Genomic DNA, 24,026 nt, shown 5'->3' with positions numbered 1-24,026 from the left:
TTTCTTTGCCTTAGGCACCTTTTCTTGGAGGGTCCTCCATGCTTTATGTATGTTCATTAACTTCTGAGCCAGAGTCACTTGCTTTATCCCTGCCTTCAGGACAAAAGAGACTTATCGCCAATTTTCTCCATCTGGGGAAGACCATATGGGCAGAAGCTTAGGCCTGAAGTCAGAAGATGCTGGTTGTAGCCCTTGAATTTATTTGACAAATAATTTTGAGCACCTACTATGTGGGACTACTAACTACAGGTTTTGAGGAATTCACTCCCTTTCTCTAAGCCTAGATCTCTTTATCTATAAAATGAAGGTGGGACTAGATGAGCCTGGCATTCCCTCCTGCAGGTCATCGTTCCTGGAGTCTTAATTAACCCCAGTTTACCCAGCACCTCATATCCACCATTCCTCATATCCCCCAGCTATGCCCCTAAAGATGTTGCCTTCTGGCGGAGGCCCAGGCCACCACCCAGTGACCACAGGTGCATGCCAGAAGAAGATATGACAGTGTCTAAGTCACACAGCCTGGCAGAGCTAGCCTTCAAGCCCCCAAGGGACCATGGGGGGAGGTCCAGTGACTGATGGAGAATAGAGAAATGCCTGAGGCCCTCAGTCACGAGGTATCACAGAAAGAGCTTTGGGATCCAGTCAGAAGATGTGGGTTCTGGTCCTGGCTTGGTGCTTGCCTAGGGCCTCAGTTTTCTCATTGATAAATAGGAATAGTTCCTGCCCTGTGTACGTCACAGGTTTTTCATGAGGCCCAGCAGAAGCCATGGTCATAGAGGTGGTTGAAGAGCATTTCGTTGTGGAGATGCCAGGGGCTGTTCCTTAGGAGGGGATCCCCAGGGCTTCATTCCTGATGGTTACATTTTAGGTGGCTTCCCAGCATCCCCACCTCCAGGCACTGCAGGCTCTTGAGCCCACGGAGGCCTGAGGCTACGTCCACCCCCTTTCTGGGAAGGCTTGTCAGTGATCCTGTGCACACTGCTCCCCCTGCCCCCACACACCAGGTTTGTCACATGCTCTGCAAAACACAAAAAGACAACATCCGCACTGGAAGTTGCACGCAGGCCCAGAGCAGGTGCAGGGGAAATGTGTGTGGGCGGGCAGCCTGCCCTCCCCACCCCTGCCTGGGTTTCCACCAGCACCGAACTGCTGTGGTTCTGATTTCCTCCAACCGCGAACTGGGCCAAGGTGGCAGAGGACAGGCCTGAGGCCTGTGGTTAGAGTGAGTGACCACCAGAGGTCTTGGTTCTGGCCAGCTGCCACCTTTCCCTACTTGGAGGGCTCTTCCCAATTCCCCACAGCTGTCCCACTCTGGGGCTCTGCCATTTGCTGGGCTCAACGCCTGGGACTGGCTTGGAGAGAGAGAGAATAAATGAGTGAATGTGACATGTGTGTGTGACAGTGGGCATGAGAGTGTGTGTGTGTGAATGTGTAGTGTGTGAGTGGTGGTGAGTGTGTAAATGTGGGTGTGCAGTGTATGAGTGATGAGTGATAGATGACTGTGATGTGTGACTGTGTGTGAAGTACGCGCCATGTGGGACAGTGTGAGGAATGGCACGGGAACGTGTCATGTGTGACATGTTAGTGTGTGAGTGTAGGATGTGTGTGGCATGTGAGGTGTGATTATGTGATGTGTGGCTGAGTGTGTGAATGTGTGTGATGTGATGTGTGAATGTGTGGCATATGGCTGTGAGTGTGCAAATGAGTGCAGGGTGTGTGGTGGGTGGGTGTGAACATGCTGCCTGTGTGAATGTATGTGTCTAGGAAGATGCAGGTTGGATGTGCTGTGCTGGGGCCCAATGCCTGGGCATGTGTGGGATGAGAGATTTTCACATCATGTGTGGCCCAGATAAAACCCTTAGAGACATCACGTTGGGGTTGTTAAGAGCAAGAACTAGGTGTCTCACGACGGCCGGGCAGGAAGGGAATGTTTGGAGCCTGAGAAATCAAAGCTCCCAGACCTGGGCCATCAGGTCTCTACTTCCAGATGTTGCCCCAGGGTCGCGGGGGAAGGCCGAACCCTGGCTAAACTCAAAGTGGGAGAAGTTTACTGTCTTCATGCTCTTCTCCCTCTCTTGTTTTTCCCCATCTACATTTTCTCTCTCCTTTCTGCCTCTAAGGGCAGCGCAGTGTCCTGGAGCTCCCACTCCTGGGAGCAAGGGTGAGAAGCTGAAGCCCACTTGATGTGCAGGGGACTCCATGGCCTAACATCCTCTGGCGCCAGTGCTTGACCAGAGGGATGAACCCCATGGAAAAAATTCTGAGTCTCATGACAGGCAGGTGGACAGAATAAATAATACCAAGTACACCGGGAACTGCTCTAAGTCTTCGGGAAAATTCACTTAGTCCCCATAATAACTTAGGTTTATATTATCCTCCCTAAATTACAGATGTGATAAGAGAGATATTTCTCATAAGGTGATTTTGAGGATTGCCCGAGGTAAGCATTACAAAGGATTTAGCAAGATGCCTGGAATATAATATAAGGGCAGTGGAGATTAGCCCTTGCCATTAAGGTGGAAGTCCTTATGGGTTGTGCTTGGTTATAGCATCCATCACCCTACTTTGACCTCCCATGTCACCCGTCTCCAAACAGCCATCTCCTGGGCCTTTCCAGACCAAGAGCTAAGATCCTAGGGGGCCCTCCCCATGACCCAGCACTGCTCTCCCCAAAGACAGACCATGAGAATCCCCCCACCTGCTGGACTCACTGGGGAGCCCACTTCAGGCAGAGATACCTGGCTCAGGTATCCTGAGGTTCCCACTTTCTAAGAACTTGGGCCACAGGCTTGCCTATCCTGGAGTGAGCCACTCCACAGGAACGGGGCTTTGGGAAGGTCAACCTTTACTATAAGTCTACTCGTGGCTTTCTGCTACAAGAAATGGTAAGACGTCTTACCTGAATAGGGCTATACTTTTGTTGGCATTCTAAGATTAGAACCCGAATATGTAGAATTTTCACGAATTTTAATATAGCTTATGAGCAAAAATCTGGAATTTAGAGTATTCACCTCCACACACTTTGACTCTAGAGAGGGTGGATTGGCTGCCCATTTCTTTATCAGAGTTGGGGGGGGGTTACCAAGCCCATGAAACTCCTGGAGTCTTACAAGACCATCTTCCTTCCCCTCCTGTTTCAGCTCCCTGGCCAACTGGGGGCCATCAGTCTCAGTTTTACATCTCCTCTCATGGTGTACCCCCTGTCTACTTAGATATGTGGTCTTTCTGAGGTGATCTCTTATTATTTTTATTGTATAGACTCCCTGGTAGAGTTCATCATTTCAGAGAAGCTTGTGGGGTCAGGGGGACAGTCCTTGTTTCTCTGCCTTGGGGACCAGCTTCAAGACCTTACCACAGTCAGCTCCTCTCTGGGGTCTACTGTTCTTAGGAGAAATGTTCTGTCCTGACTCTTGGGAAAGTCTTGGACAAACTGTATATCTATAAATGATAGATAGATAGATAGAGATATAGATGATATAGATATAGATATATATCTTTACACACCAAAATCAACTGCTATAAGCAGATTCTCAGCTACTATTGGGCCTTAGTAATATGTAATCGTTATTACATAATAGATTGTTTAAAAGAAAAAAAATCAAAATAAATCAAGGACTTGACAAGATTCTTTTGTCATTGGAAATATTTAAGTAGTTCTCTGAGTGACTGCTGGACACTGATCATTGCTATTTGGTTTATCATTAACCCCACAGTTGATTGTTACTCCCCAGTACTGGGCTGACTAGTGTCCCTCCAAAATTTATGTCCACCTGAAACCTCAGAATATGACCTTATTTAGAAACGAGCACTTTGCTGTATGGAATTCATTAAGATGAGGCCACACTGGATCTGGGTGGACCCTAAATCCAATGGTAAGTGTCCTTGTAGGAAGGCCATGTGAAGACACAGAGAGACACAGTGGGAGAAGGTCAAGGGAGGATAGCGCAGAGGTTGGAGTGGTGCAGCTATGAGCCAGAGACCACCGAGGATTACTGGCAGCCCCTGGCAGCGAGGGGAGAGGCACAACCCCCTCAGAGATTCCCCCTCACAGCCTCCCCAAGGAACCAACCCTGTGGACATCTTGATTTCAGACTTCAAACCTCCAGAACGGTGAGAGACTAAATTATGGTTATTTTAAGCCACGCAGTTTATGGTACTTTGTTACAGTGGCCCTAGGAAATTAATATACTCCCCCAAACTGGTGAGTCTTTAACTTATTAGATATCCCATTTCAGCTACAGCCCAGCTTCCTTACTCATATAAAGATTTAAGGTGGACTTTGGGTAGTACATTATTATACCTCGTATCACTTATTTATAATATCAATTAAGAATAATGTAAGGTTGTCTATGGCAATTGTTTAGTGGCATTTCTTGGCCTTTGATTCTAGGGACCAAGACAGGCTGTCTGAGGTCAGGATTGGCTTGTGGGTTATTGGCATTAATATAGAAGCTGCATCTTAATCCTTCTGACCTACAAATAATGCTTTGGAGGTCAGGGATCAGCTTCCAGGGGGAAAACAGTGATAGGTTGTGATGGATCTTGTAGTTTGGGTTCTTCTGGAATGATGGGCCATCATTCCAGCAGAAGCTAGATATGCATCCCCATTACAGAGAACAGGGAAATAAACATTCCTGATGACCACCTCTCTGGACCAGGGTGAAGCCCAAGGCTCTGACCTAGTTCATGGTCTGGGAATCAAGCCTGGACACTGCAGTTGGTAAAGCAGGAGGGGAGATCAAGGAGGACTGAAATCTAAGTCTTGTCAGGGGCAGACTTAGAAGCACGAAGTAACGGAAGCTGTATGTTCAAGGTCCATATGGAAGCAAAGGTTCTGCCCCATATCAGGCAGGATAGAAGCCTGGGAAGAACTTTCTCCCAGAGAGAACTCTCATAGACAGAGGCCACGAGGATGAGTCTGGCGTGGGCTGGGGGCTTATAGGCCATGACAAGGTTTAGTGCCAGAACCTAGAAATGGCCTTGGCAGACAAGGAGGTCCTTTATCTAATTGCTGTCCCCCAGGACACTTTGGGTCAACTATTCTAAAAGCTAAGTTATCATTTAATGAGCTTCTGGTTGATATTTCTATGGAGGGAGTTTACTCATTTCCTTACTTGATTTTTGATTAATAGCCTCTCCATCTGGGAGGATGCCCCAGGAAGGTATGAGATTCAAGGTCAAGTATTCCAAGGATGCATAACCAAGATTTTTTTTTAATGCCAAAGAGGATTGCAGTTATACTTGCTTTCAGTTTATTCCATTACAAATAGTCCTAATTATGTTCTGTAACACAGAGCTTTGGGATCTTGACCATTGGTGTAGACCCCAGTGGTCAAGATCACCTTGGTCTCACTTGTAGGCAGTCTGCTGGCCCCCTCTCAGCCCAGCATTGGAGGTGGGGGGATGGTACTTTGGCTTGGGCCCACAGCCTGGAGTACCTGAGAGTGGGACCAAAGCAAAACACTCTGAAAGGGCTGTCTGGGAAACAGAAGGTATGGGTACAAATGCAGTCTGAGCCTCGTTGGTGGCAATCACGGTCTTTAATTATTAATGAAGTCACATTTTTGATTTGTAAGCGAGTGTCAGCTGGTAGGTGCTGGTTGAAGTACAGAGCTCAGAGGGAGAATGACCTTAAACCTTAGCTCTTTGGAGATCAGCCCCTCCCTGGCATCATCAAACACCATCTTCACTTCCCTTTGGTTGGGAACTCTTCAAGTAAATGGCTTACCAGTGTTTGACCACTCTTTTATCCCCTTGTGTCCCTCTGAGTGACAGAAAGGGAAAGAGTCCTCTTCCCTGAGGCGGGACTTGTGAAAGACCGGTCCCCATTATGTTTTTCTCTTCCTCCTCCTCCTCCTCCTCATTCTAGAACTCTGCCTCCATCAGGAATGCAGGGGCTTTTATAGAGAGATTCCTGGCCACCCCTCATCTTGACACTAGTTTATGCTACGTGGTACCCTTGAGCAAACCTCTTGGCCTCTCAGGACCTTAATTTTCTCTCCTGCGAAATGGTTAGCATGTGTGTTTATGATTCCTCGTATATATGCCCATGTTACATGACCCCTCAGGCCCTAGGACTCCAGACAGTTTATGATTTCTCCCACTGTGGGTGGAGGTAAGTGTCCCTGATGAGGATTTCAGGTCTTGGCGAGTATAACTATACCGAGAGGAGCTGCAGCTTCCAAGGATTGAGGGATGTTTACAAAAAGGCTGCTGGCTGGGTCTGCAGCCTCTCTGTCTGTGTCTAGAAGAATGCCTTGGTGCTAGTGAGTATCCAAATACGTATTTTCAATGAAGGAAAGAAGAGGAGATGTAAGGGAGGGATGCAGAGAAGGAAGGGTGGAGTGGAGAGGAGAACCCCAGTGAGGATCCCATGAGAAGGGTGTGGAAAAGCCTTCTTTCTGAAATTATCTTCCCACCCACGTGATCTCTCTTCTTTCTGAGAGGTGCCTCTAAGATTTTAATTCTCCTTCTACATGTTGGGCTCTCTCATTAAAATAAGCTGCAGACAGAACCCCTCTTGGCCCCTCAACCCCACCAGAAACAGTTAGGCCGGGCTTGGATACCACTGAGGAGGGACCAATAAACCCTCTGAGCACAGGTAGGAAAGTGGGGTGTGAGTGCACGCAGTAAAGCCCCCTGGAGCTGAGGTCCCCTGAGGATCAATATGATTCTGAAGGCGATTGTCATGAGTGGTGGGAGAGGAGAGAGCGCCTGGCACCTAGGCTTCCGCAGGGCCCTCCTGGACTTCGGCAGCCATGTTGTTGGTCTGGAGCAAGAAGGCGGTGTAGGCCATGTCGGCTTCCTCCTTGGAGGACTAAGGGGGCAATACGACAGGAATCAGTGTTTGGGGCACTGGCTCAGCGGGTGGGGGGTGGAGGGAGGGTAGGCACTAATATCCTGAATTCATAATCTTGGCCTAAGCAACCCAAGCCTGTGTTGACCTGCTGCTCTTATTCTAGCTCCCCATGCTCACCAAGGACTAATTTTGAGAAGCGGAAAGTTGCAGTTTCTAAAAATATCTCCCTCTGTCTCACTACCGCCTTCTGACAGGTGGAGTGGAACCAGCTCTGTTGCTTGGGCCCGTCCCCGGAAGAGCTGCCCACACAGTCCAAGGGCAAGGTGGTCTAGACTGGTGTCACGCACAGTGGTTCACATTTTTCTTTCGCTACCTGCTCAGAGATGGAGCTCAGCCATGACACAGAGCTAGAGGGGAAGGCCGTCTCCAGAACAAGCTTCCTCCCCTACTTGTTCCAGATTCGGGGTCTCTGCTGCTTCCGGGGAGAGTAGATAGGATAGCAAGCATTAAAACCCTGGTTTAAGGAGGCACAGGGCATGGGAGAAGGGTAATAGGTGACGCAGAGTCAGGAGTCACCTCTGGTAGGATTGTAAGCAATGTGGCACTTGGTTGGGGTGGGGATTGGCTTCTGGTGACTACCAAAGTGCCCACTGTCAGCAAATGTCTTTCAGACCCAAGCAGAAGGCTGGTCCTGAGCCAACTCTCCGGGGAGGCTGGGTGGCCTGATGTCCACAGGTTCCACAGCCCAGGAAAAGGATCCACCTAATCACTGGCATTTGACATTTGACCTTTCCCACACTGTGTCTGCAGCTTTTATGCACTTCCTTCTCATCTCTTGGCCTCCCTCCCTCTGGCATGTTCTCAGCTTACCTCCTGCCTCTGCCTCAGCCACATCAACGCCACAACCAGTAAAACACACCTTGCCCTCAAAAAGTTCTGAATACTATTTTCATTACTTCCCTATTCTGACATCAGCTCCCACACCGAGGTGGTTTCTCCTGAGGTTTAACTGCAGTCCCTCGTGCTGCACTTCCTGTCACACGAGTGAGGCCTCCCTCTCCCTCCTCACTCTTACCCGTTTTGCCTTCTTGGGTTCCTCAGTCTCCACGGTGTTCTCGGTGGTGGTGCTGCACTCTGTGGGAGGAGCAAGGTGGGGGGATTAGCCTTCACTGGCCTTATATTCCCACCCCAGAGGCAGAGGCAGGTCTAATTCTTGCTCTCCCAGGGGCATCGGGCATTCCCTTGAGTGAGGGACATACCATCTTTTCCTCCGAGAGTTGTCTCCTGAGTGACTGGCGAGACTCCCATGTTGTCATTGGCACCAAAATCTCTGGAGTTCTCAAAGTCTGACATGCTAATGTCTGTCCTGTAGCTTCTAATCGAAATCCGGTCTGTCCAGGAGAAAGGCGAGTTGGTGTAGGGACAGAGGACACATGCAAGCAGGACATGCTGCCTCTGAGGGAACCCCTCAGGAGAGCTGGAGGGGGCAGCATGGCATGTCGCTCATCTCTGACTCTGACCCAGAGCAGAATGGAAATGATCAGAGTCTCCTTTCCTGTCCCTTCTTGCAGGGAATCAATACTCAACAACCCCTGATTTCTTTCTTTTCTTTTCTTTTCTTTCTTTCTCTTTCTTTTTCTCTTTCTCTCTCTCTCTCTCTTTCTTTCTTCTTCTTTCTTTCTTTCTTTCTTTCTTTCTTTCTTTCTTTCTTTCTTTCTTTCTTTCTTTCTTTCTTTCTTTCTTTCTTTCTTTTCTTTCTTCTTTTCTTTCTTTCTTTCTTTCTTTCTTTCTTTCTTTCTTTCTCTCTCTCTCTCTCTCTCTCTCTCTCTTTCTTTCTTTCTTTCTTCTTTCTTTCTTTTGGTTTATTTATTTGAGAGAGAGAGAGAGAGAGCAGGGGAAGGGACACAGGGAGAGGGAGAGAGAGAGGGAGAGAAGCCGATTCCCCACTGAGAGCAGAGCCCGATACGGGGCTCAATCTCATGACCCTGAGATCATGACCTGAGCCAAAACCAAGAGTCAGATGCTCAACCGACTGTGCCACCCAGGCGCCCCAACAACCTCTGACCTTTCAAGGCACAGCGCCTCATTCTCTTCTCACATCAGCCCTGTGAGGCGTTTATTATTATCCCAGCCTTGAGCCCTGAGGAACCTGAGGCATGAAATGGGGACACCCAAAGTCACACAGCCAGCCAGTTCTCAAAGTAGGCTTGCATCCTGAGCTCCTCGTCCAGGCAGTCCTGCCTCTGGACGTGGACCCTGAGCCATCACAGGTGGCCTTCCAGAGACAGGAGCACTTAATATGAGTTTTGGGTTTCCCAGAACCCTTTCTCAAAGAGCCTATGAAAGAGAAGGGACCATGGCAACCCCACACTAAGGGCAGCTAAGCCCCCCACTGAGGTCCAAGGGCTCAGGGTTGGGGGGGCAGGGGCATCCCAGGCACTCACCAACATTCTTCCTGTGCCGTGCTCTAAGCACTGCCACGACCACGGCCCCCACTGCCAGCACCAGGCCCAGGGGCACCAGGGTGGAGACAAGCACGTTGGAGCTCCCACTTGGTCCCTCAGAGCTGGAAGAAGGACTGAGTTAGTCACTGGAAGGGAAGCCTGGGGCCCCAGGACGTGCCAGCAGGCTGGCTCCTATTAGTTCTTTCTTTCCCTCTTCTTGATACAGGCCCCTAGCTCTACTCTTCTGAGGAGACTTCCCAGACATGGCAAAGGCAAAGACTGGGCCGTTTCTGCATCCCAGGCCTGGGAAATTGAACTGAATGGTGGACACCACCCCAGCCGCAGGAGAAGGGCCGAGAGCGCCACTGGCCCCTCCTGAGCACAAGCCAAGGCAGTGAGGGCTGCCCCACTAGCGAGAGGAGGACGGGCTTTCCTCTGGGCTCCCCACCGCCCAAGCTCAGGTCCTTGTCCTCTGGGATATTTTCCCTCACCTGCTGGTGTCTGCGGATGCTCTGCTCCCATCTGCGGGGTCTCCGGTATCCTTCACTGGATCGTCAACCACAAAAAACCTGGGATTCTGAACGACTTTGCTCTCAACCTCCCTGACACTTGACTCTTCACCAGGAGCAGCATCCACTTGGCTGACATCTTGGGACCCTGGAGAAAGACAAGTGGGTCTGGATTATTGTTCTTTCTATGTTTTCACCCCTTGAGATTAGGGAATTAGAAGAGTGGGACTTCATTAGCAATCATAGGGTCAGGGTGAGATCTCAAGGCTGTTGGAGGACAGTCCAGGATAACACTAGGAATAGATGATCTCTGTCCCATTCATACCAAATTCATTTCCACCTACAAGGCTCCATGGCATAGATCCAGCTCTGCATAGGGGCTGACACATCATTTGGAGATAGGGGGATTTTTCTCAGCTTTTGAAACCCTGCCCCAGGTCTCCTGACTGAAGGGCTGGGTGCAATCGTGCTGCGCCCTGGTGGTAGCTTGGCAATGGGTCCCTCAGTGAACCAGACCAAGTGGGACCATGGCACAGTAGGATTTCTAAAGGGACTAATAATACCCTTACTAGGGATAAAACACTTCATGTGACATTTTAAAAAGAGACTTAAAATGCAAACAAGCTAGAAGAATTTGCCTTAATTTTCTTTATCAGATCTTATACATGAAGATATCTGGCCCTCTTTTGAGAGCAGGCTTTGGCAGAGTATATTGCATGGGATAGTGATTTTGAAATTTCACTATGTAGAAGATCTCACTTACAGAAAGGGCTTCAAAATAGCCTGAAGGGGCAACTATAGGACTTGTCTTGAAGCTATGGTTATATGGCAAACTTTTTTTTTTTTTTTCCGGTTTGCATGTTTATTTCAGATGTTCCTTGTAGAGGGCTCAATGAGACTAGATAGAGGCTAAATCTCCCCTGCCTCCAGTCTCTTAGAGCCAAACCTGGGGGCCACCTCTGATGGAGGAGCTGGTATGCAGGATCCTTCTCTGGTGTCCCCGGGGGACATAGACCTCAGAGACTTACCTTTTACCCTCTCCCCGACTGCCACATAGACAGCTGTGGTCTCTCCGTATCGGAGGCCATTCTTCACCCCGCACCAGTACCAGCCTTCATCCGCCTTGGAGACTGGGTTCAGGGTCATGGAAATGATCTGGCTCTTCTGGTCACAGTTCACGACGGCCTGGCTGGACCCTTGGCTGGGCAGAGTTTTGCAACCTTTGTTATTCCACTTGCACCAGTATTTCTCATAGGCGTAGTATTTGCATGGGAACTGGCAGGAGAGATTGAAGGTCTTTCCCACCCAAGCAGTGGCATTCTTGGGTGCCTTGAGGCCTGGTTCTCCTAGAGCAGGGAGGGAGGGAGAGATGGGCATAGAAGTTGACATTGGTGATACTGCGGGGAAGTGACTGTGGTGGGGACCTTTATCCATGGCCCATTTCCTCTCTGGATAGCATTATAAATAAATACATTATACTGAATACATAAAGAATGTAATTACATGCTTATGTAATAATTATTATTGATGATCCTCCTGCATTAATCTAGTCTATCATAAAACATAGACTCTTACACATTGACCTCAGTTTGCTTTCCTTGATCTTCTCTTCTCTTCTAGATGCAATACAAAGAGCTGCACTCTACTTCAGCTGATGGCATATATACTGTAAAAGAGGCCAATATTCTTGATAATAAAAGGTGCTACACGTGGTAGTTTGGAGAGTGTGGGGTATGCACAGGAAAGGGTGCTTGTTACAGTTATGAAAACATGATTTCTCAGTAGGTCGGCTCTCTCCTGAGGTTTGTCCCATCAGCATGGGATGAGATAAGAGGAAGAGTGCCTGAGGGGGATGTCACTGCTGACTGATGGGTCCTGGGGCTGCCTCCCCTCCCTCTTGTCCCAGTTCAGCTCTTACCTTCGACAATCTTGAGCTCCACCATGGACCTCCAGCGATGATCACCATTGGTCACACACCAGTAGAAGCCAGCATCCTCGGTGGTGAGCTGGTTGAGTATTACCGTGTAGGTGCCATTGCCTGGCTCTTCGTGCAGTGTGAGCCTCCCTTTGTACTGCTCCTTAACCAGCCCGTCACTCTCCACCAGTGGTTGGCAGTGTCCATTTTGAGTGTCTTCCCAGCGACACCAGTACTTTAGGCTGTTTGCTTCCTTAGGGTTGTAGGGGCAGAACACTGCCACAGAGCCACCAACCACACCTTTCACCACAGAGGAACTCTTGGGAATTACGGTCTCTAGAAGTACAGAGATGGAATGGAACTTCAGCAACATGGTCTGGGCAACCTCTTACCCATGGTCTCAGCTAGGGCAGAGAGTGAGGTTTAGACTATTTACCTCATTCCCCTTAGAGAATGAGAAAGACTTTCCTAATGTCACAGAGCCTGTAGCTGGAGACGTCCAACCAGACTCCAGTGACCTTCACCGCTAGTCTGGGCATCTTGTTTCCTTTCCACATCTTATTCTGGGCAGAGAATGGAAGGAGTTTAAGGAGACACTATCAGTTCTTCTCCTTGGGCTTCTTATAAAATCTCTCTATAAAAAGTTTTTGTCTATTTATTAGCTCATCTCATAAAAATGGCCAGATAGTTTTTCTCCAAATTAAGAAAATATATTTGGTATAGATGGTATGATTTAAAATATGAACTATGTAGCACAGAAGGTTTACTTGTTGACAACTCTGAGGGCCATCTCAGGAAAAAAAAAAAAAAAGATGGCCATTCTCCAAAAAACTAAAGCTGACGTCCAATGGGAACACTGGACGACTGAAGATGCTGAGGAATGTGGTGAGGACTGAGCGGGATATAAAAGTGATGCGCAGGGAATGTGAGCCCCTTAAGGAAACGTCACAGGTGACATTGAACTGCAAGTACTGGTTTGCTGTTTTTCGTGAGGGTAACTCTCTGCAGGGTGCTCCCAGGTTGGGGGGGGGGCGGGGATTTAATGATTTCATCACCTTGCTGACTTGCCAAACTAGAGTTGAGTAGGCCAGATGGCAGAATAACAAATAACCCTACGAGATGTTGAGGGGGAAAGTTAGAGGCTGGGGCATTGTTTTCCTGGGAGAGTGCTGACACCAAGATAAGTCAACATTTCTCCCATTTCAGTATGAGGGATGAAGTGCCATCCTGCTTGAAAGACAGGGAGAAGGGACAGATGGCCCTTGCAAGCCCTGCCATGGCACTGGGATTCCATGCTAAGTCTTCACCATGGCTCTCTGAGACCCAAACAATCTGCGGGTCTTGCCTCAATGAGGAGCTTCACTCTCCTTCTTATTAAACAGGGACAGCCATCAAAAGGCCTTTGACAGAGAAGAATTAGTAGATAACACAAGGCTGAGGCTGTGTTTTCTAGCTCTCCTGTCCAGCTGCCCACATAGCAGGCAGCTCAGGGCTTGATGGGAAGCAGATGACGCTGACTGACTGATGGATATTGGATAGACTCGTAGGGTATGAGCCAGTCACCCACCTGCTGGGCTGACACACCTCTTCCCCTCCCCATCTCAGGTCTCACCTTCATTGACAAAGAGTTGCCAGGCCTGGATGGGCCAGCCTTTCTGAGGCTGGCCATCAGAGTCGGCTCCACACAGGTAGTACCCTGAATCCTCTTTCCTCAGGTTGGTGATATGCACACTGAAGAAGCCCTTATTCGTGGGAGTGAGCAGGATTCTGCCCTCAAAAGCCTGAGCCTTCTCCCCCAGGGTGTTGATGACCACATCACAGTCTTTCCCATTGCTTATCCGGCACAGAAATTTGGCTGTATCTTTCACCTCGGCGCCCAGGGCACAATCAAAGGTCACAGAGCCCCTCAGATCTCCATAAAGCAGTTCAGGCTCAGGCTTCAGCACTTGGAGGTCCATGTTGCTCTTCTCACCACTGGAATCATCCCCGATCTGGCAGATGTACATCCCAGCATCGCTGAGCTGGAGTCGCGTGATAATGAAACTGAATTCTAGTTGGTTGGTACCCTGAATAACGATCTCTGCCCTGTCCTTATAGTTGGGGTTCACATTCTCTGTGGAGTCAATGACTAGAACACAGTTCTGGCCTTCCTTCTTGCACACAGACTTCTTCTTCTCAGAATTCTCAAGCTTGAAGGGGCAATTCATGGTCACTCTTCCGCCCAAGTCAGCAACGTAGACTTCAGTGTCGTTTTGGAGCCCAGGACCTGCAGGATAATGGGCAGGTGGCAAGTTGTGATTTCACTTTCTTGCAATAGAGGGATGTTCAGTATTCCCAGTGAGGGTCTGGCTGTGCCTATCACCTTCATTGCCCTCCTTCCAAAAAGGACACTGTCAGAATATGTCTTCCAAGGACCAGTCTTACTGCTGTCTCCTCCGTGAAGCTCTCCCCCAGCTGGCACTAATCTCTTCCTCCTCTGCTCTCTTGACACTTACATCTGTATCTCTTATTATATCTGATCTTGCCTAGAGTTAATTATGTTCCCCACAGCCTGGAAGTCCCTTGAGAGCAAAGACATGCTTTACACATGTTTGACTCCCATGTTGTGCCTAGCACGAGGCCTACACATAGTAGGCACCCAAATTAATGTGTGTCGAAATAAGCAGAATGAATATAAGTATAGGGTGATGGATTTCAGTGCATTGTGATAGAAGTTTCTAAAATTTACAACAGTCCAAATATGGAAGGACCTGCTTTGTAAAGCAACAAATTTCTGCCATTTCAAGTGTTTAATCAGAGACTGTATACCCAATGTCGCCAGTGTTCTTTCAGACATCTCGTATAGGGTCAACTCCAAGTTCTCCTCGGCTCTTAAAGTTCTTCCCTTTTCTGACTCTCCATGACCACCCAAATGAACTCTTTATTCAGTCCATAGATAGCACCCAGGCATATCCCAAGGGAATGTTTTTGAGACATATCTTTGAGAACCCCTCCAGTTTTCCTCCCTGAAGACCTCTTTCTCTCTTAATTTCCTTTGATTAACTGAAATGCCCTTTGTTGTTGAACCCTTGTCAGAAAGATCTTTTCTATTTTTCTCTTCTCTTAACTAGAACAGGCTTATTCAGTGGCCTACTCTTCCAGGGCCCTGGTCTTGGGGCAAGAACTGATCATTTCATTTATGTTGAGGACTAATGGATCCCAGGTCAAAAATGCATTTTGAAAGAAGCCTTCTGGTGACCTTAAGGTCTTGATCTGAAGGGATTTAAGGGTCCCTATAAATCTCTCCTTGCCTTTTCTGTCTCCCTCAGCTCAAAGACTTCTCTCCTCACCAGCAACACACACACAGTGAGAGAACTCCTCCTCCTGATGCTCTTCTAAGCTACTGCCTTAGTAAAACCTTCAAATGTCATAGGCCCTGAAGACCTAGAAAGAGTGCCCACCACCCCCAAGGGGGTCCCATCTGTCTCACTTCCACATTCTATTATGAAAAGTCCTTGCCTCTGGAAAGAGAACTCACAGCCTTCCCCACCCCATGCCCAAACACTCTTCCCTCTCAGGAAATTCTTCCTCAGGCCCTCCCATGACAGCTGTGATGAGTCCCTCTCACTTTCCCAAAGGAGCCCAGGGAGCCTGGATGCTTACCACGGCTGACCACCAGGCTCACATCAAAGGACAGGCCTCGGCTACTAATGCCCAGACCACACTTGTAGCGCCCAGAGTCAGCCTGGGTGAGACGGCCAATGTTCACCACAAATGTGTTGTTCTCTGGGAAGTTGGTGAGGTTGGCTCTGCCCTCATAATCCTTGGAGACGTAGCCCTCCGAAGAGATGAGTGTCGTGCAGCGGCCCTTGGCATCCTGCCGGCACCAGTACTTCCGGGTATGCCGGTTGACGGAGGAGTCTGGATAGTAGCATGTGATGGATGTTGAGCCACCTTCCACACTGCTCACTTCCTGGGGACCGAATATGGGACTCTTCATGGAGACCACTGTGGGGACAAAAGACAGAGGTTTTCGGAGGCCCTGGCAGGTAAAGCCTGCTGAAAGGATCCCGAGGGCCTCCCCCGAGGAGATGAACTCTTGCGCCTGACACATGTGCCTTCTGTGGATTATTTGTTATGTACTACAGCGGGACAGTTGCTGCTGGACAATGCTGCATGATTTGCTGCGATTGGGTAAAATGATTGATTAATCATTATTACATTCTAACTGTGACTCATTAAAGATCACCATTTTAAGGACAATGGAACGTCAAACTTATTTCATGATATCCTTGTCCATTAAAAAAAAGTCACTTTGTGGAGTGCTACACCATTGCATTTGTTATCTAGTATTTTCTTATATTTTTAAAAACACTTTGTAGATTCTTTTGTTTGTTTTTTTTCCAGATAAAAATATTGAGAGCCAGGAAGGATAAGTCATTTCCCCAAAACCCCATAGCAACTCATAGGGATGTCTGGTTTGAGGTCAAGGTCTTTTTTTTTTTCTTCCTGGTGAAGACCTTTAACCAGACTCCTGGTCTTGAAAAGAGGAATTGCCATTCCTGTTCCTGACCCCCAACACTTGGTCACCATTTTTTTTTTTTTTTTCAGATGTGACCTTTCAGCATCATCTTTGTGACTCCTCCTTGAGGCAGTGCAAGTTTTGAGAGTGGCATCCCTGGGGATAGGCCTGATTTCAGTGTTCCCAAGGAACTGGGTCCTGGAGGGGTGGGCTGGATCCTGACAGACGCACCTGGAAAGACAGCCAGCAGGTAGGTGAGGAAGAGGAGCCCCATCGCTAGTAGCTCTTGAGGGGCTGTTCCACCCAGTCCAACTTCTTTGCAGGAGGCTGAAAGACAATAGAAAGGATGAAGCTTTGTGTTTTCCAAGGCTAGCTGGCCTTAGAGTTCCTGTACCACCTGTTTGGTTTTGTAGCTCCAGTAACTGACAAAAAGCCTGTTGAAAGAATGAATGGCTCCACCTTTCCCATTATAGTTCAGAGTCCCACTATTTCACAGTGCTTTTTATTCCTTAATAGTTGCAAGTAGATATTTGTCTTCTCAACTAAGCTGCACATTCCTTTGGGGTAAGGACACAGGTGCCATTTTTCCTGTGTCTCCTCTGGGCGGCATGGTCTGTAAGATCTCAGGAACAGCTTACTGGATGACGGGTTATACCAACAAGTGGCCCCATCTCTGTTTCAGCTGCCCTCCCTATATCCCTGGCATACTTTATGGTTTGTTCATATGAGCAAACTGAGACCCATAGAGAAGGTCTGATAAGGATTAAAGTTGTAAATGTCACAATGATAATCTCTTACCATGATCTCCTTCCAGGCACTGTGTTAAATAATGTACATGTATTATTTAAACTTAATATCCCCCTCTGAAGTGGTTGTTCTTCCCCACATTTTACATAGGAATAAACAAAAGCTTAAAGCTAAGTGCTTTCTTCAAGGTCATATAGGAATTAAGTGTCTGGGTGGGCAGGGTGAGGTGCGGGAGATGGGCAAGACTGGAACCCAAACTTGTCTGACTCCACAGTCCAAGCTCTTTGCCTTCTCCCAATGCACTGGGTCACACCTCACACCCAGCAGCAGGCTTAGCCCTGCGCTCATTCTTTTTTTTTTTTTTTTTAAAGATTTTATTTATTTATTTGACAGAGATAGAGAGAGAGCACAAGTAGGCAGAGTGGCAGGCAGAGGGAGAGGCAGAAGCAGGCTCTCCACCGAGCAGGGAGCCCGATGCGGGACTCGATCCTGGGACTCCAAGATCATGACCTGAGCCGAAGGCAGTCGCTTAACCAACTGAGCCACCCAGGCACCCAGCCCTGCGCTCATTCTTGTCACTGCTTAGCAAAGCATTGTCATTTATGCTTTACTGGAGCTTTATAACTTCCCTTTAACTAAGACAAAGTGGATATAATTGCAACCATCTTATGGTTAAGAAAATCAAGATCTTGAGATGCTGAGTGATAGGCCCAAGATTTCCCAGAGACTTGGTTATGGGGTCAGGGTTTAAAATGCAGGTATTGTGACGGGGTACCTGGGTGGCTCAGTCGTTAAGCGTCTGCCTTTGGTTCAGGTCATGGTCTCAGGACCCTGGGATCGAGCCCCACATCGGGCTCCCTGCTCCGCGGGAAACCTGCTTCTCCCTCTCCCACTCCCCCTTGCTTGTGTTCCCTCTCTCGCTGTGTCTCTCTCTGTCAAATACATAAAATCTTTAAAAAAATAAAATAAAATGTAGGTATTGTGACTTATTATCCTGCCTTATGATTCAGGGCAGAGGAAGCTGGAGAATCTAAAATAAGGTCCCTTGGAGGGTCCGCTGCTGGTAAACCTTGTCACACCTGTGGATATAGCCCTAGGCTGGGGTGGGGTGGGGGGTGTTGAAGTTTGAGGGTCCCAGGGCTCAGCCTTACCACTGCTGTCCTTAGGATCCAAACTGCAGCCCAGAGGATGAAAGAGGTGGACAGAGGAGCCCCACTTTCCCACGAACTTCTGTAGGCTTTAACCTTTGGAGTGGATTTGACAATGAGAGCGTTAAGGGAGAAAACCATGTCAATAAGCACAAGGCAGTAATGAGCACCTATAAAGATAAGGAAGCTCTAAGCACTAGGGAGACCAGAGAGGGATCTCCCAGGCTCCTCTTAACCACCTTGGCCCCTGTTTCTGCTCCCAGAGACTCCCTTCGTTAGCTTGAGCCAAAGGCAATAGAGCTGTTTATCTTGGTTATTTCTTTTCCGGGGCGGGGGGCGGGGGGAATTCCCCAGCAAGGAACCTTTTCATTTCCTTGTGCAGATAAAGGTATTCTGTTTCTTCAGTTCTTTGGAAAAGTAAGGGAAGTGGGTTAGGAAAGGGGAGGACAGATATGGGTGTTCGGTGGCAGCTTGAGGTTCTCTTGATTCCAGTTAATTGCCCCAGACCATTCACACCAGGCCAATGATTAACTTCTGGGGTAGGTTCTTAGCCAAATGCCAACATCAGCCCCAAACTGGATGCAGTCAGGAGATGCTGGCTAGAGGAACCACCTGAGTGGTCACTACGGGTCACCATGAGAGAGACTTCCAGGTGGGAGTAGGCATCAGAAGGCTGGGAAGTCTGTCTCCTCTGGAAGACTTGGGATGGGCTGGCTGCAGAGTCCCAAGGAAATTACCCTGGGTAAATTGGGCCTTGGGGGCAGGGACAAAATGCCACATGCTTTTAAGAACCAAGCCAGCAGTTCTGGTTCCTATTCTCACCTTTAGATAGACAAGCTCCCTAATATTTCTGTGTGACAGGAATGGGTGCCTCCTCGGGATTGATAAAAGTGATTTGCTCTGGGTTACAGAGAAGCAGATGCCTGCTTTTCCCAAGTGGGGTCCCAACTTCTGGCTCAGGCTTCCTCTCATTTGTGACATGCTTACATGGCCGTGAGTGTCCACCTGGGGAGAAGACATGCACATGGACCTGTTAGCCTTGGCACAGCCTCGGGCCAGGAATGAGAGCATCAGGCATGCACAGCTGGAAGGCAAACCTGGTAGGGAGTGACCTTGGTGAGGAGCACAGAGTCTAATCACAGGGGAGATGGTGGGAGGGCAGGAGCACCACCACTCTCGGAAGCAGGAAATCTTCTTTGTCCAAAGCTAAACTTGAAGCACAATTTCTCTGCTAGCAGCTGAAAGAACGCTGGGCTTTGAAAATCAATAGAGATCTTTCCTCTCAAAACCAGACTTTTCTCCCAAACCTGGGAAATTCAGGTCTCAGGGAGGACCCAGTCCATGGTGGTTGGAGCTGGTTTAAACAATTTGCTTAAGGAAAGAACATAATATTTATTGGGCACCTACTAGGGCACCAGATGCTTTGCTAAATGCTTTTCTTACATGACTTCATCCATCATCACAGCAACCCGGAGAGGTAGATATAATTATCTTCATGTTGTAGATGAGAGAGCTAAAGGTTAGAGAAATTCTTGGCCCCAAGAATCCACAGCAGAATCAGAGCACTACCTTATTATCACTCCTTAGAAGAGCAGAGGAACCTGTCTTTTTGGAATCTACATAGGCTAAGATAACATGCATGAAGGCACTTTTTCTTGTCCTTAAAACAGGACTTGTTCTTTTTTCCAGCTAGGCTGGGATATTCTAAATCACTCTCATGTTACCAAGTTACTATCTCTGACACATTTACAGCATGTCCACACAATTCAGGATTGGGACAGGTTTAGGCTGTGCTGGAGAATAGTTTATCACCTTATAAAATTTATCCACCTGGCTCCCCTTCGGTTAGAGTGACTGAACTTCAGCTCTACTAGGGTGGAATCCAAACCTTTGTCCACCGAATCTATAGTTTCCTTTTTTATTCAGAGGGAGAGGGATCTCCTGGACCAGGTCCTAGAATGGCTGCTGGTGAACCATGTGGCCTTTAGTCCCTCTAAGCTCGTCATCTGTTTGGTACCCAGCAGAGGGTCGGTCAGGGCCTCACAGCCCCAGGGGCTTCAGAGAGGACAGAGAGCACGCACTACGGGGACTTGAAGCCAAGTTGGCAGTTTCTGACATCTTCCTGTGAGTGTGAACTTGGAGGAGAAAGAAGTTTGGAGCTCAGAGGAGTGGGAAGCAACTCGCCTGGCTGGGGTCGGGGCTTTCTCCTGAGAGAAAGAGGCACCGCCCGAGTCCACAGGAGCAGAGCACGTACTAGAGCGATCCTGGAAATTGCATTATCACTAAGGGAGGGAGAGCAGGCTGTGTGGTTTGGAAGGGCCGCAGACTTGACATGACAAGTGGAAGCTTAGGAGGGTTTATGTAATTTATGTAAGTCCTGGAGTGTGGGAGAGTCTCCAAGTAAAGGCAATGTTGGAGCAAGGGAATAAGAATTCTAGAGGGCAAGAAGATGGAGAAAGAACAGTCAAGGGGTCTGAAGAATGCATGACTTAAAAAGATCCAAGACTTTCTAATCCTATCCCTGTCAAAAATGGCCTGCATTAATGCAAAATTTAAGTAGAAACTATGCATTTGAAATACCAGCTCCATGAAGCTCTGGGAATAAGCTTCGTGGATTTCCAGATGACCTTTCTGCAAAAACTTAGAACCTTGTTATTGATTCCATCCCATTCTACCTTGATATGTAGATACTTATCTCGTCCACTCAACCAAATGGCTCTCTCCTGGAAGGCAGAGGCCAACTGAGATCAGTCTCTACAGCCCAGAGGGGCTTGCATGAGAGCATCTGGCAAGGACCAGCTGCTCAGCAAAGTCAAATGGGATTGGAAATGGTTCTATCTCTACCCTCTCTGTGGGAAGGGCAAAGTCAGGGCTGATTCCTTTCACTTTGCCAAATGCCTTCTCGGTTTTGGGCATGCCAGGGACAGTTGCATGAAGAGGAGCCCAGAGGATGGAAGAGAACCCAGAGGTCCTGAGTCCTTCTCTGCTACAGGCTAGCAGAAGAGCTCTATCACTTGGGCAAAATACACTGGCTCAACAACTTCATCTGTAAAATGGGCATCATAGTCCCTGAGTCTTCTAGAGAGAAGGGCTTCTGTGGGATGGGGACTATGGAGGGGAAAATGGGATATGCATATGGAAGTACTTAAATAGTATAAAGTGCCCTTCCAATGTAGGAGGTTACAATCACTCTTAAGCACAAGGGAGTGGGGTTCTGTGCACTTGACTTTCATGGTTGCCGTGCACTTGGAGAGCGGCACAGAGTGTGGGCTCCACCGCTTGGTTATCAGGTCTCTCACTTGGGGGCTGTGTGATTTGGAGGCAGGATATTTAAACTCTTTGAGCCTCAAGTCGTCAATTGTACCTAGTATAGAGAATTGCTATAAAGGATTAAATGAAACAACGTATGTAAAGTCCTTAGTATGTTGGCGGCTTAAAAAATGTTAGTTCCTTTCCCATATCCTTTCTAAAATGAGCACAGTCTTCTCTTTTTCCTGTCCTATAGTGAGAGGAGAATAGAAGTCTGTTTACTGGGCATCCTTTGAGGACTGGGGGTGAGCTACTCAGATTAGACCAGCATGGTCTGGAAGAAAAGAGTAGGTTGGAAGAGGGAGATATAATTATAGCTAGCACATATGGAATTATTTTCAAGTGCTTTGCATGTGTTTACCTCACTTAATCTTCGCAGCCACCCTAAGAGAGAATAAAATGGGCAAACTCATTTCACTGATGAGACAATTGAGGCACAGAGGAATAAGAAATCTGCCCAGGGTTACAAAGCTGGTAAGTGACTGCTATGGGATTCAAATTCAGGTACTCAGGACCAAGAGCAGAGGCTACGCTGTACTAGGTGGGTCTTGAAATGGCGAGGAAGCAGTCAGTAGAGGAGGGAGCAGGAAAGCCACTCTTAGAGAAGTTACTCCAGTTTCCTCCTCTTCACTTTTCACAGGAAAGATAGTTCCTGTAAAGAGACACCTGAACCCACAGGTAGGTGCCAACAGAGAAATTTCTTCCTGAAAAATAATAATAGCTGCTATTTATGTAGCCCATACCATGTGTAAGGCATATTATGTTTGATTCCTGTAACTGGACACATTGCCTCCAAAGCTTCTTTCTACATGGTCAATGCCAGGGACTTTGGGATCCCAGCCACAGCCCACCCAGACAGAGGGCAAGACACAGTTGAGGAGGGCCCCTGCCGAGCACAAGCATGGATAAAGTTACTTTTTTTTTAAGTTGGGTAGTTTGTTTTTTAGGCGATGTCGAAAGGTCCCCATGACCCTGTCAAAATGGCTGTACCAAAATGTCATCATTCACACTTGCTGGGTGACTTTATACCACTCACAGGAACTCACGGAGGAGTCATTTCCTCACCTATAGATGGGATTATGATACCTACCTTGCCTACTTCCTAGATTTAGTTCAGGCGGGAATGCGATGATGCTGTGAAAGCCCAGGGTAAGTGAATTCACGACATGGAATTTGCTGTCTTCACACTATTGATAAAATAAAGCCACAGAGGTTCTAGAGGCGCTAAGAGACAGCTAATGACCAGAGAGCTAGTGGCTCTCCTGACTTCTGCTTCCCTGTTCTTTCTGCTACATCACCACATCCAAGGCCAAGGAGAAGCATGGTTGGATGAAGACTTCCAGAGCTGGCTCTGGGGGGTGCAGATAACTGCCTTCTACCCTAACCCATGAACGGGTGCATTCCCCACCCCAGATGTTCAGGAAACTGTAATCCCCCTAGTGAAGGGGGAGAGCAGTGGTGGAGGCTTTGGTGCAAAGCCACCAGCAGGTCGGCTGGCCCCAGGCCTGGGACAGTTGCGCAAGCGGAGCTGGGGGCCCAGGAATGGAGCTTGTGCAGCCGCTGTGCTTATGGACGAGGGTCCCGTGGCTGGCTAGCGATGCTGTCAGGATGGGCAAAGGGAGACCATGGAGGGAAGGGGGCCTCCTGGCTGCAGAGCCAGGGGGAGCATCAGGACTCAGAATGCTGTCTGTGCCTGGGAGGGGGCTCTGCCCTCCTTACTCACCCGGGGAGGACCTCATTTTCCCCACCTTAGTGAGGGCAGGGTGATAAGATCACACATATTATGCCTCTGCATGGCAGGAATCAACTGGATCAAAACTAGGTTCAAACAGGAAAGGATCCCAGAGCCTCTCTGAAGCCCTGAAAAGGGGCTGTAGGTGCCCTCACCAGAAAGCCAGAAGTGGAAAGCTTCCAAGACTAGAGGACTTGCTATGCATTATCTTACCCAGGTCTGTCTGGTGTTCAGTTAACTCCTTGAGTAACTGAACGAAAATGAGACTCACCAAACGATCTTCATGTTCCTCTGGAGGTTACAAAGCAACTTCACACCTATTTTCTCATTTGAACCCCACATACCTGAGTGATAGGTATTATTTGGATCCCCATTATACAAATTAAGAAACGGAGGCTCAGAGAGCCATGAGGTGACTTGCCTAAGGTCACACAGTTAAACTATGGAGGAGTTAGTTGGGAATTCAGGGGACGAACTTATAGAAAAAGTACATATGCTGACCACAGACATTCCTTCTTCCCACCGGCTGATATTTCACAGGAAAGGGGTGGGGGTTTCCACACACACGTGCACCCCTGCTCATCTCTCTGGGCCATGGACCTCTGCTCCCCGACCACATACGCAGCCTCGCAGGCTGTGGCCCTTCTCCTCCTCACCCCACCATCTGCAGGCTGGGAGCTGTGAATATAGAAGGTTGCCTGAGCCACCATCCCAGGCTCTTCCCAGACGGCATCCCGTTGCAGATCCCAGAGCAGCCACACTTACTTTAAGCCACTTTCTTCTCTCCCGGCAACTCAGATTCGGGGGCACAGCCTGCTGGCTGGTCCACAGCCTGGGGCTTTCCAAAAGTTGCCAGCAGGACACTGGATGGTGCTGCCAAAACTGAAACTGTGTGCAGTGCTTGACCCACACCTGGGCTCTT

At 48.4% G+C, this 24,026-nt stretch overlaps 1 protein-coding gene across 7 annotated transcripts; it reads right to left on the bottom strand.

Annotated features, from left to right (window-relative positions):
• Window positions 1-5,521: 5,521 nt before the first annotated feature.
• Window positions 5,522-24,026, bottom strand: PIGR (polymeric immunoglobulin receptor). 7 transcript variants are annotated; one of them, XM_073884492.1, is made up of 13 exons: window positions 23,870-24,013; window positions 22,463-22,559; window positions 18,067-18,159; window positions 16,400-16,495; window positions 15,310-15,654; window positions 13,280-13,933; window positions 11,671-12,003; window positions 10,781-11,098; window positions 9,735-9,900; window positions 9,244-9,365; window positions 8,059-8,190; window positions 7,875-7,933; window positions 5,522-6,817 (listed from the first exon to the last, which is right to left on the bottom strand). In XM_073884492.1, the coding sequence occupies exons 4-13, from the start codon at window positions 16,440-16,442 to the stop codon at window positions 6,722-6,724; spliced, it is 2,268 nt and encodes a 755-aa protein (XP_073740593.1). In that variant the 5' UTR covers window positions 16,443-16,495; window positions 18,067-18,159; window positions 22,463-22,559; window positions 23,870-24,013; the 3' UTR covers window positions 5,522-6,721. The 7 variants fall into 7 exon arrangements, with proteins under 7 accessions (XP_073740593.1, XP_025711101.1, XP_025711103.1 ...); XM_025855316.2 differs by lacking the exon at window positions 18,067-18,159; XM_025855318.2 differs by lacking the exon at window positions 22,463-22,559 and having other exon boundaries at window positions 23,870-24,010.

Source organism: Callorhinus ursinus, unplaced genomic scaffold, assembly GCF_003265705.2.
Source record: "Callorhinus ursinus isolate GAN/ISIS: 27379988/994484 unplaced genomic scaffold, GSC_fseal_2.0 scaffold57, whole genome shotgun sequence".
Classification (NCBI taxonomy): domain Eukaryota; kingdom Metazoa; phylum Chordata; class Mammalia; order Carnivora; family Otariidae; genus Callorhinus; species Callorhinus ursinus.
Note: the sequence above shows the minus strand (reverse complement) of the source record. Positions and strands in the feature narration are given on the sequence as shown.

What these genes read in the sequence shown, in the direction of transcription:
- PIGR (XM_073884489.1), bottom strand. Translation starts at nt 23,723, where the DNA reads ATGTGGTCGGGGAGCAGAGGTCCATGGCCCAGAGAGATGAGCAGGGGT. An exon ending in GAGCCTGGTGGTCAGCCGTG is followed by an intron (nt 13,934 to 15,309) that starts GTAAGCATCCAG and finishes ATTATCCTGCAG; the next exon opens with GTCCTGGGCTCCAAAACGAC. An exon ending in GCATCCGCAGACACCAGCAG is followed by an intron (nt 9,366 to 9,734) that starts GTGAGGGAAAAT and finishes TCCTTCTTCCAG; the next exon opens with CTCTGAGGGACCAAGTGGGA.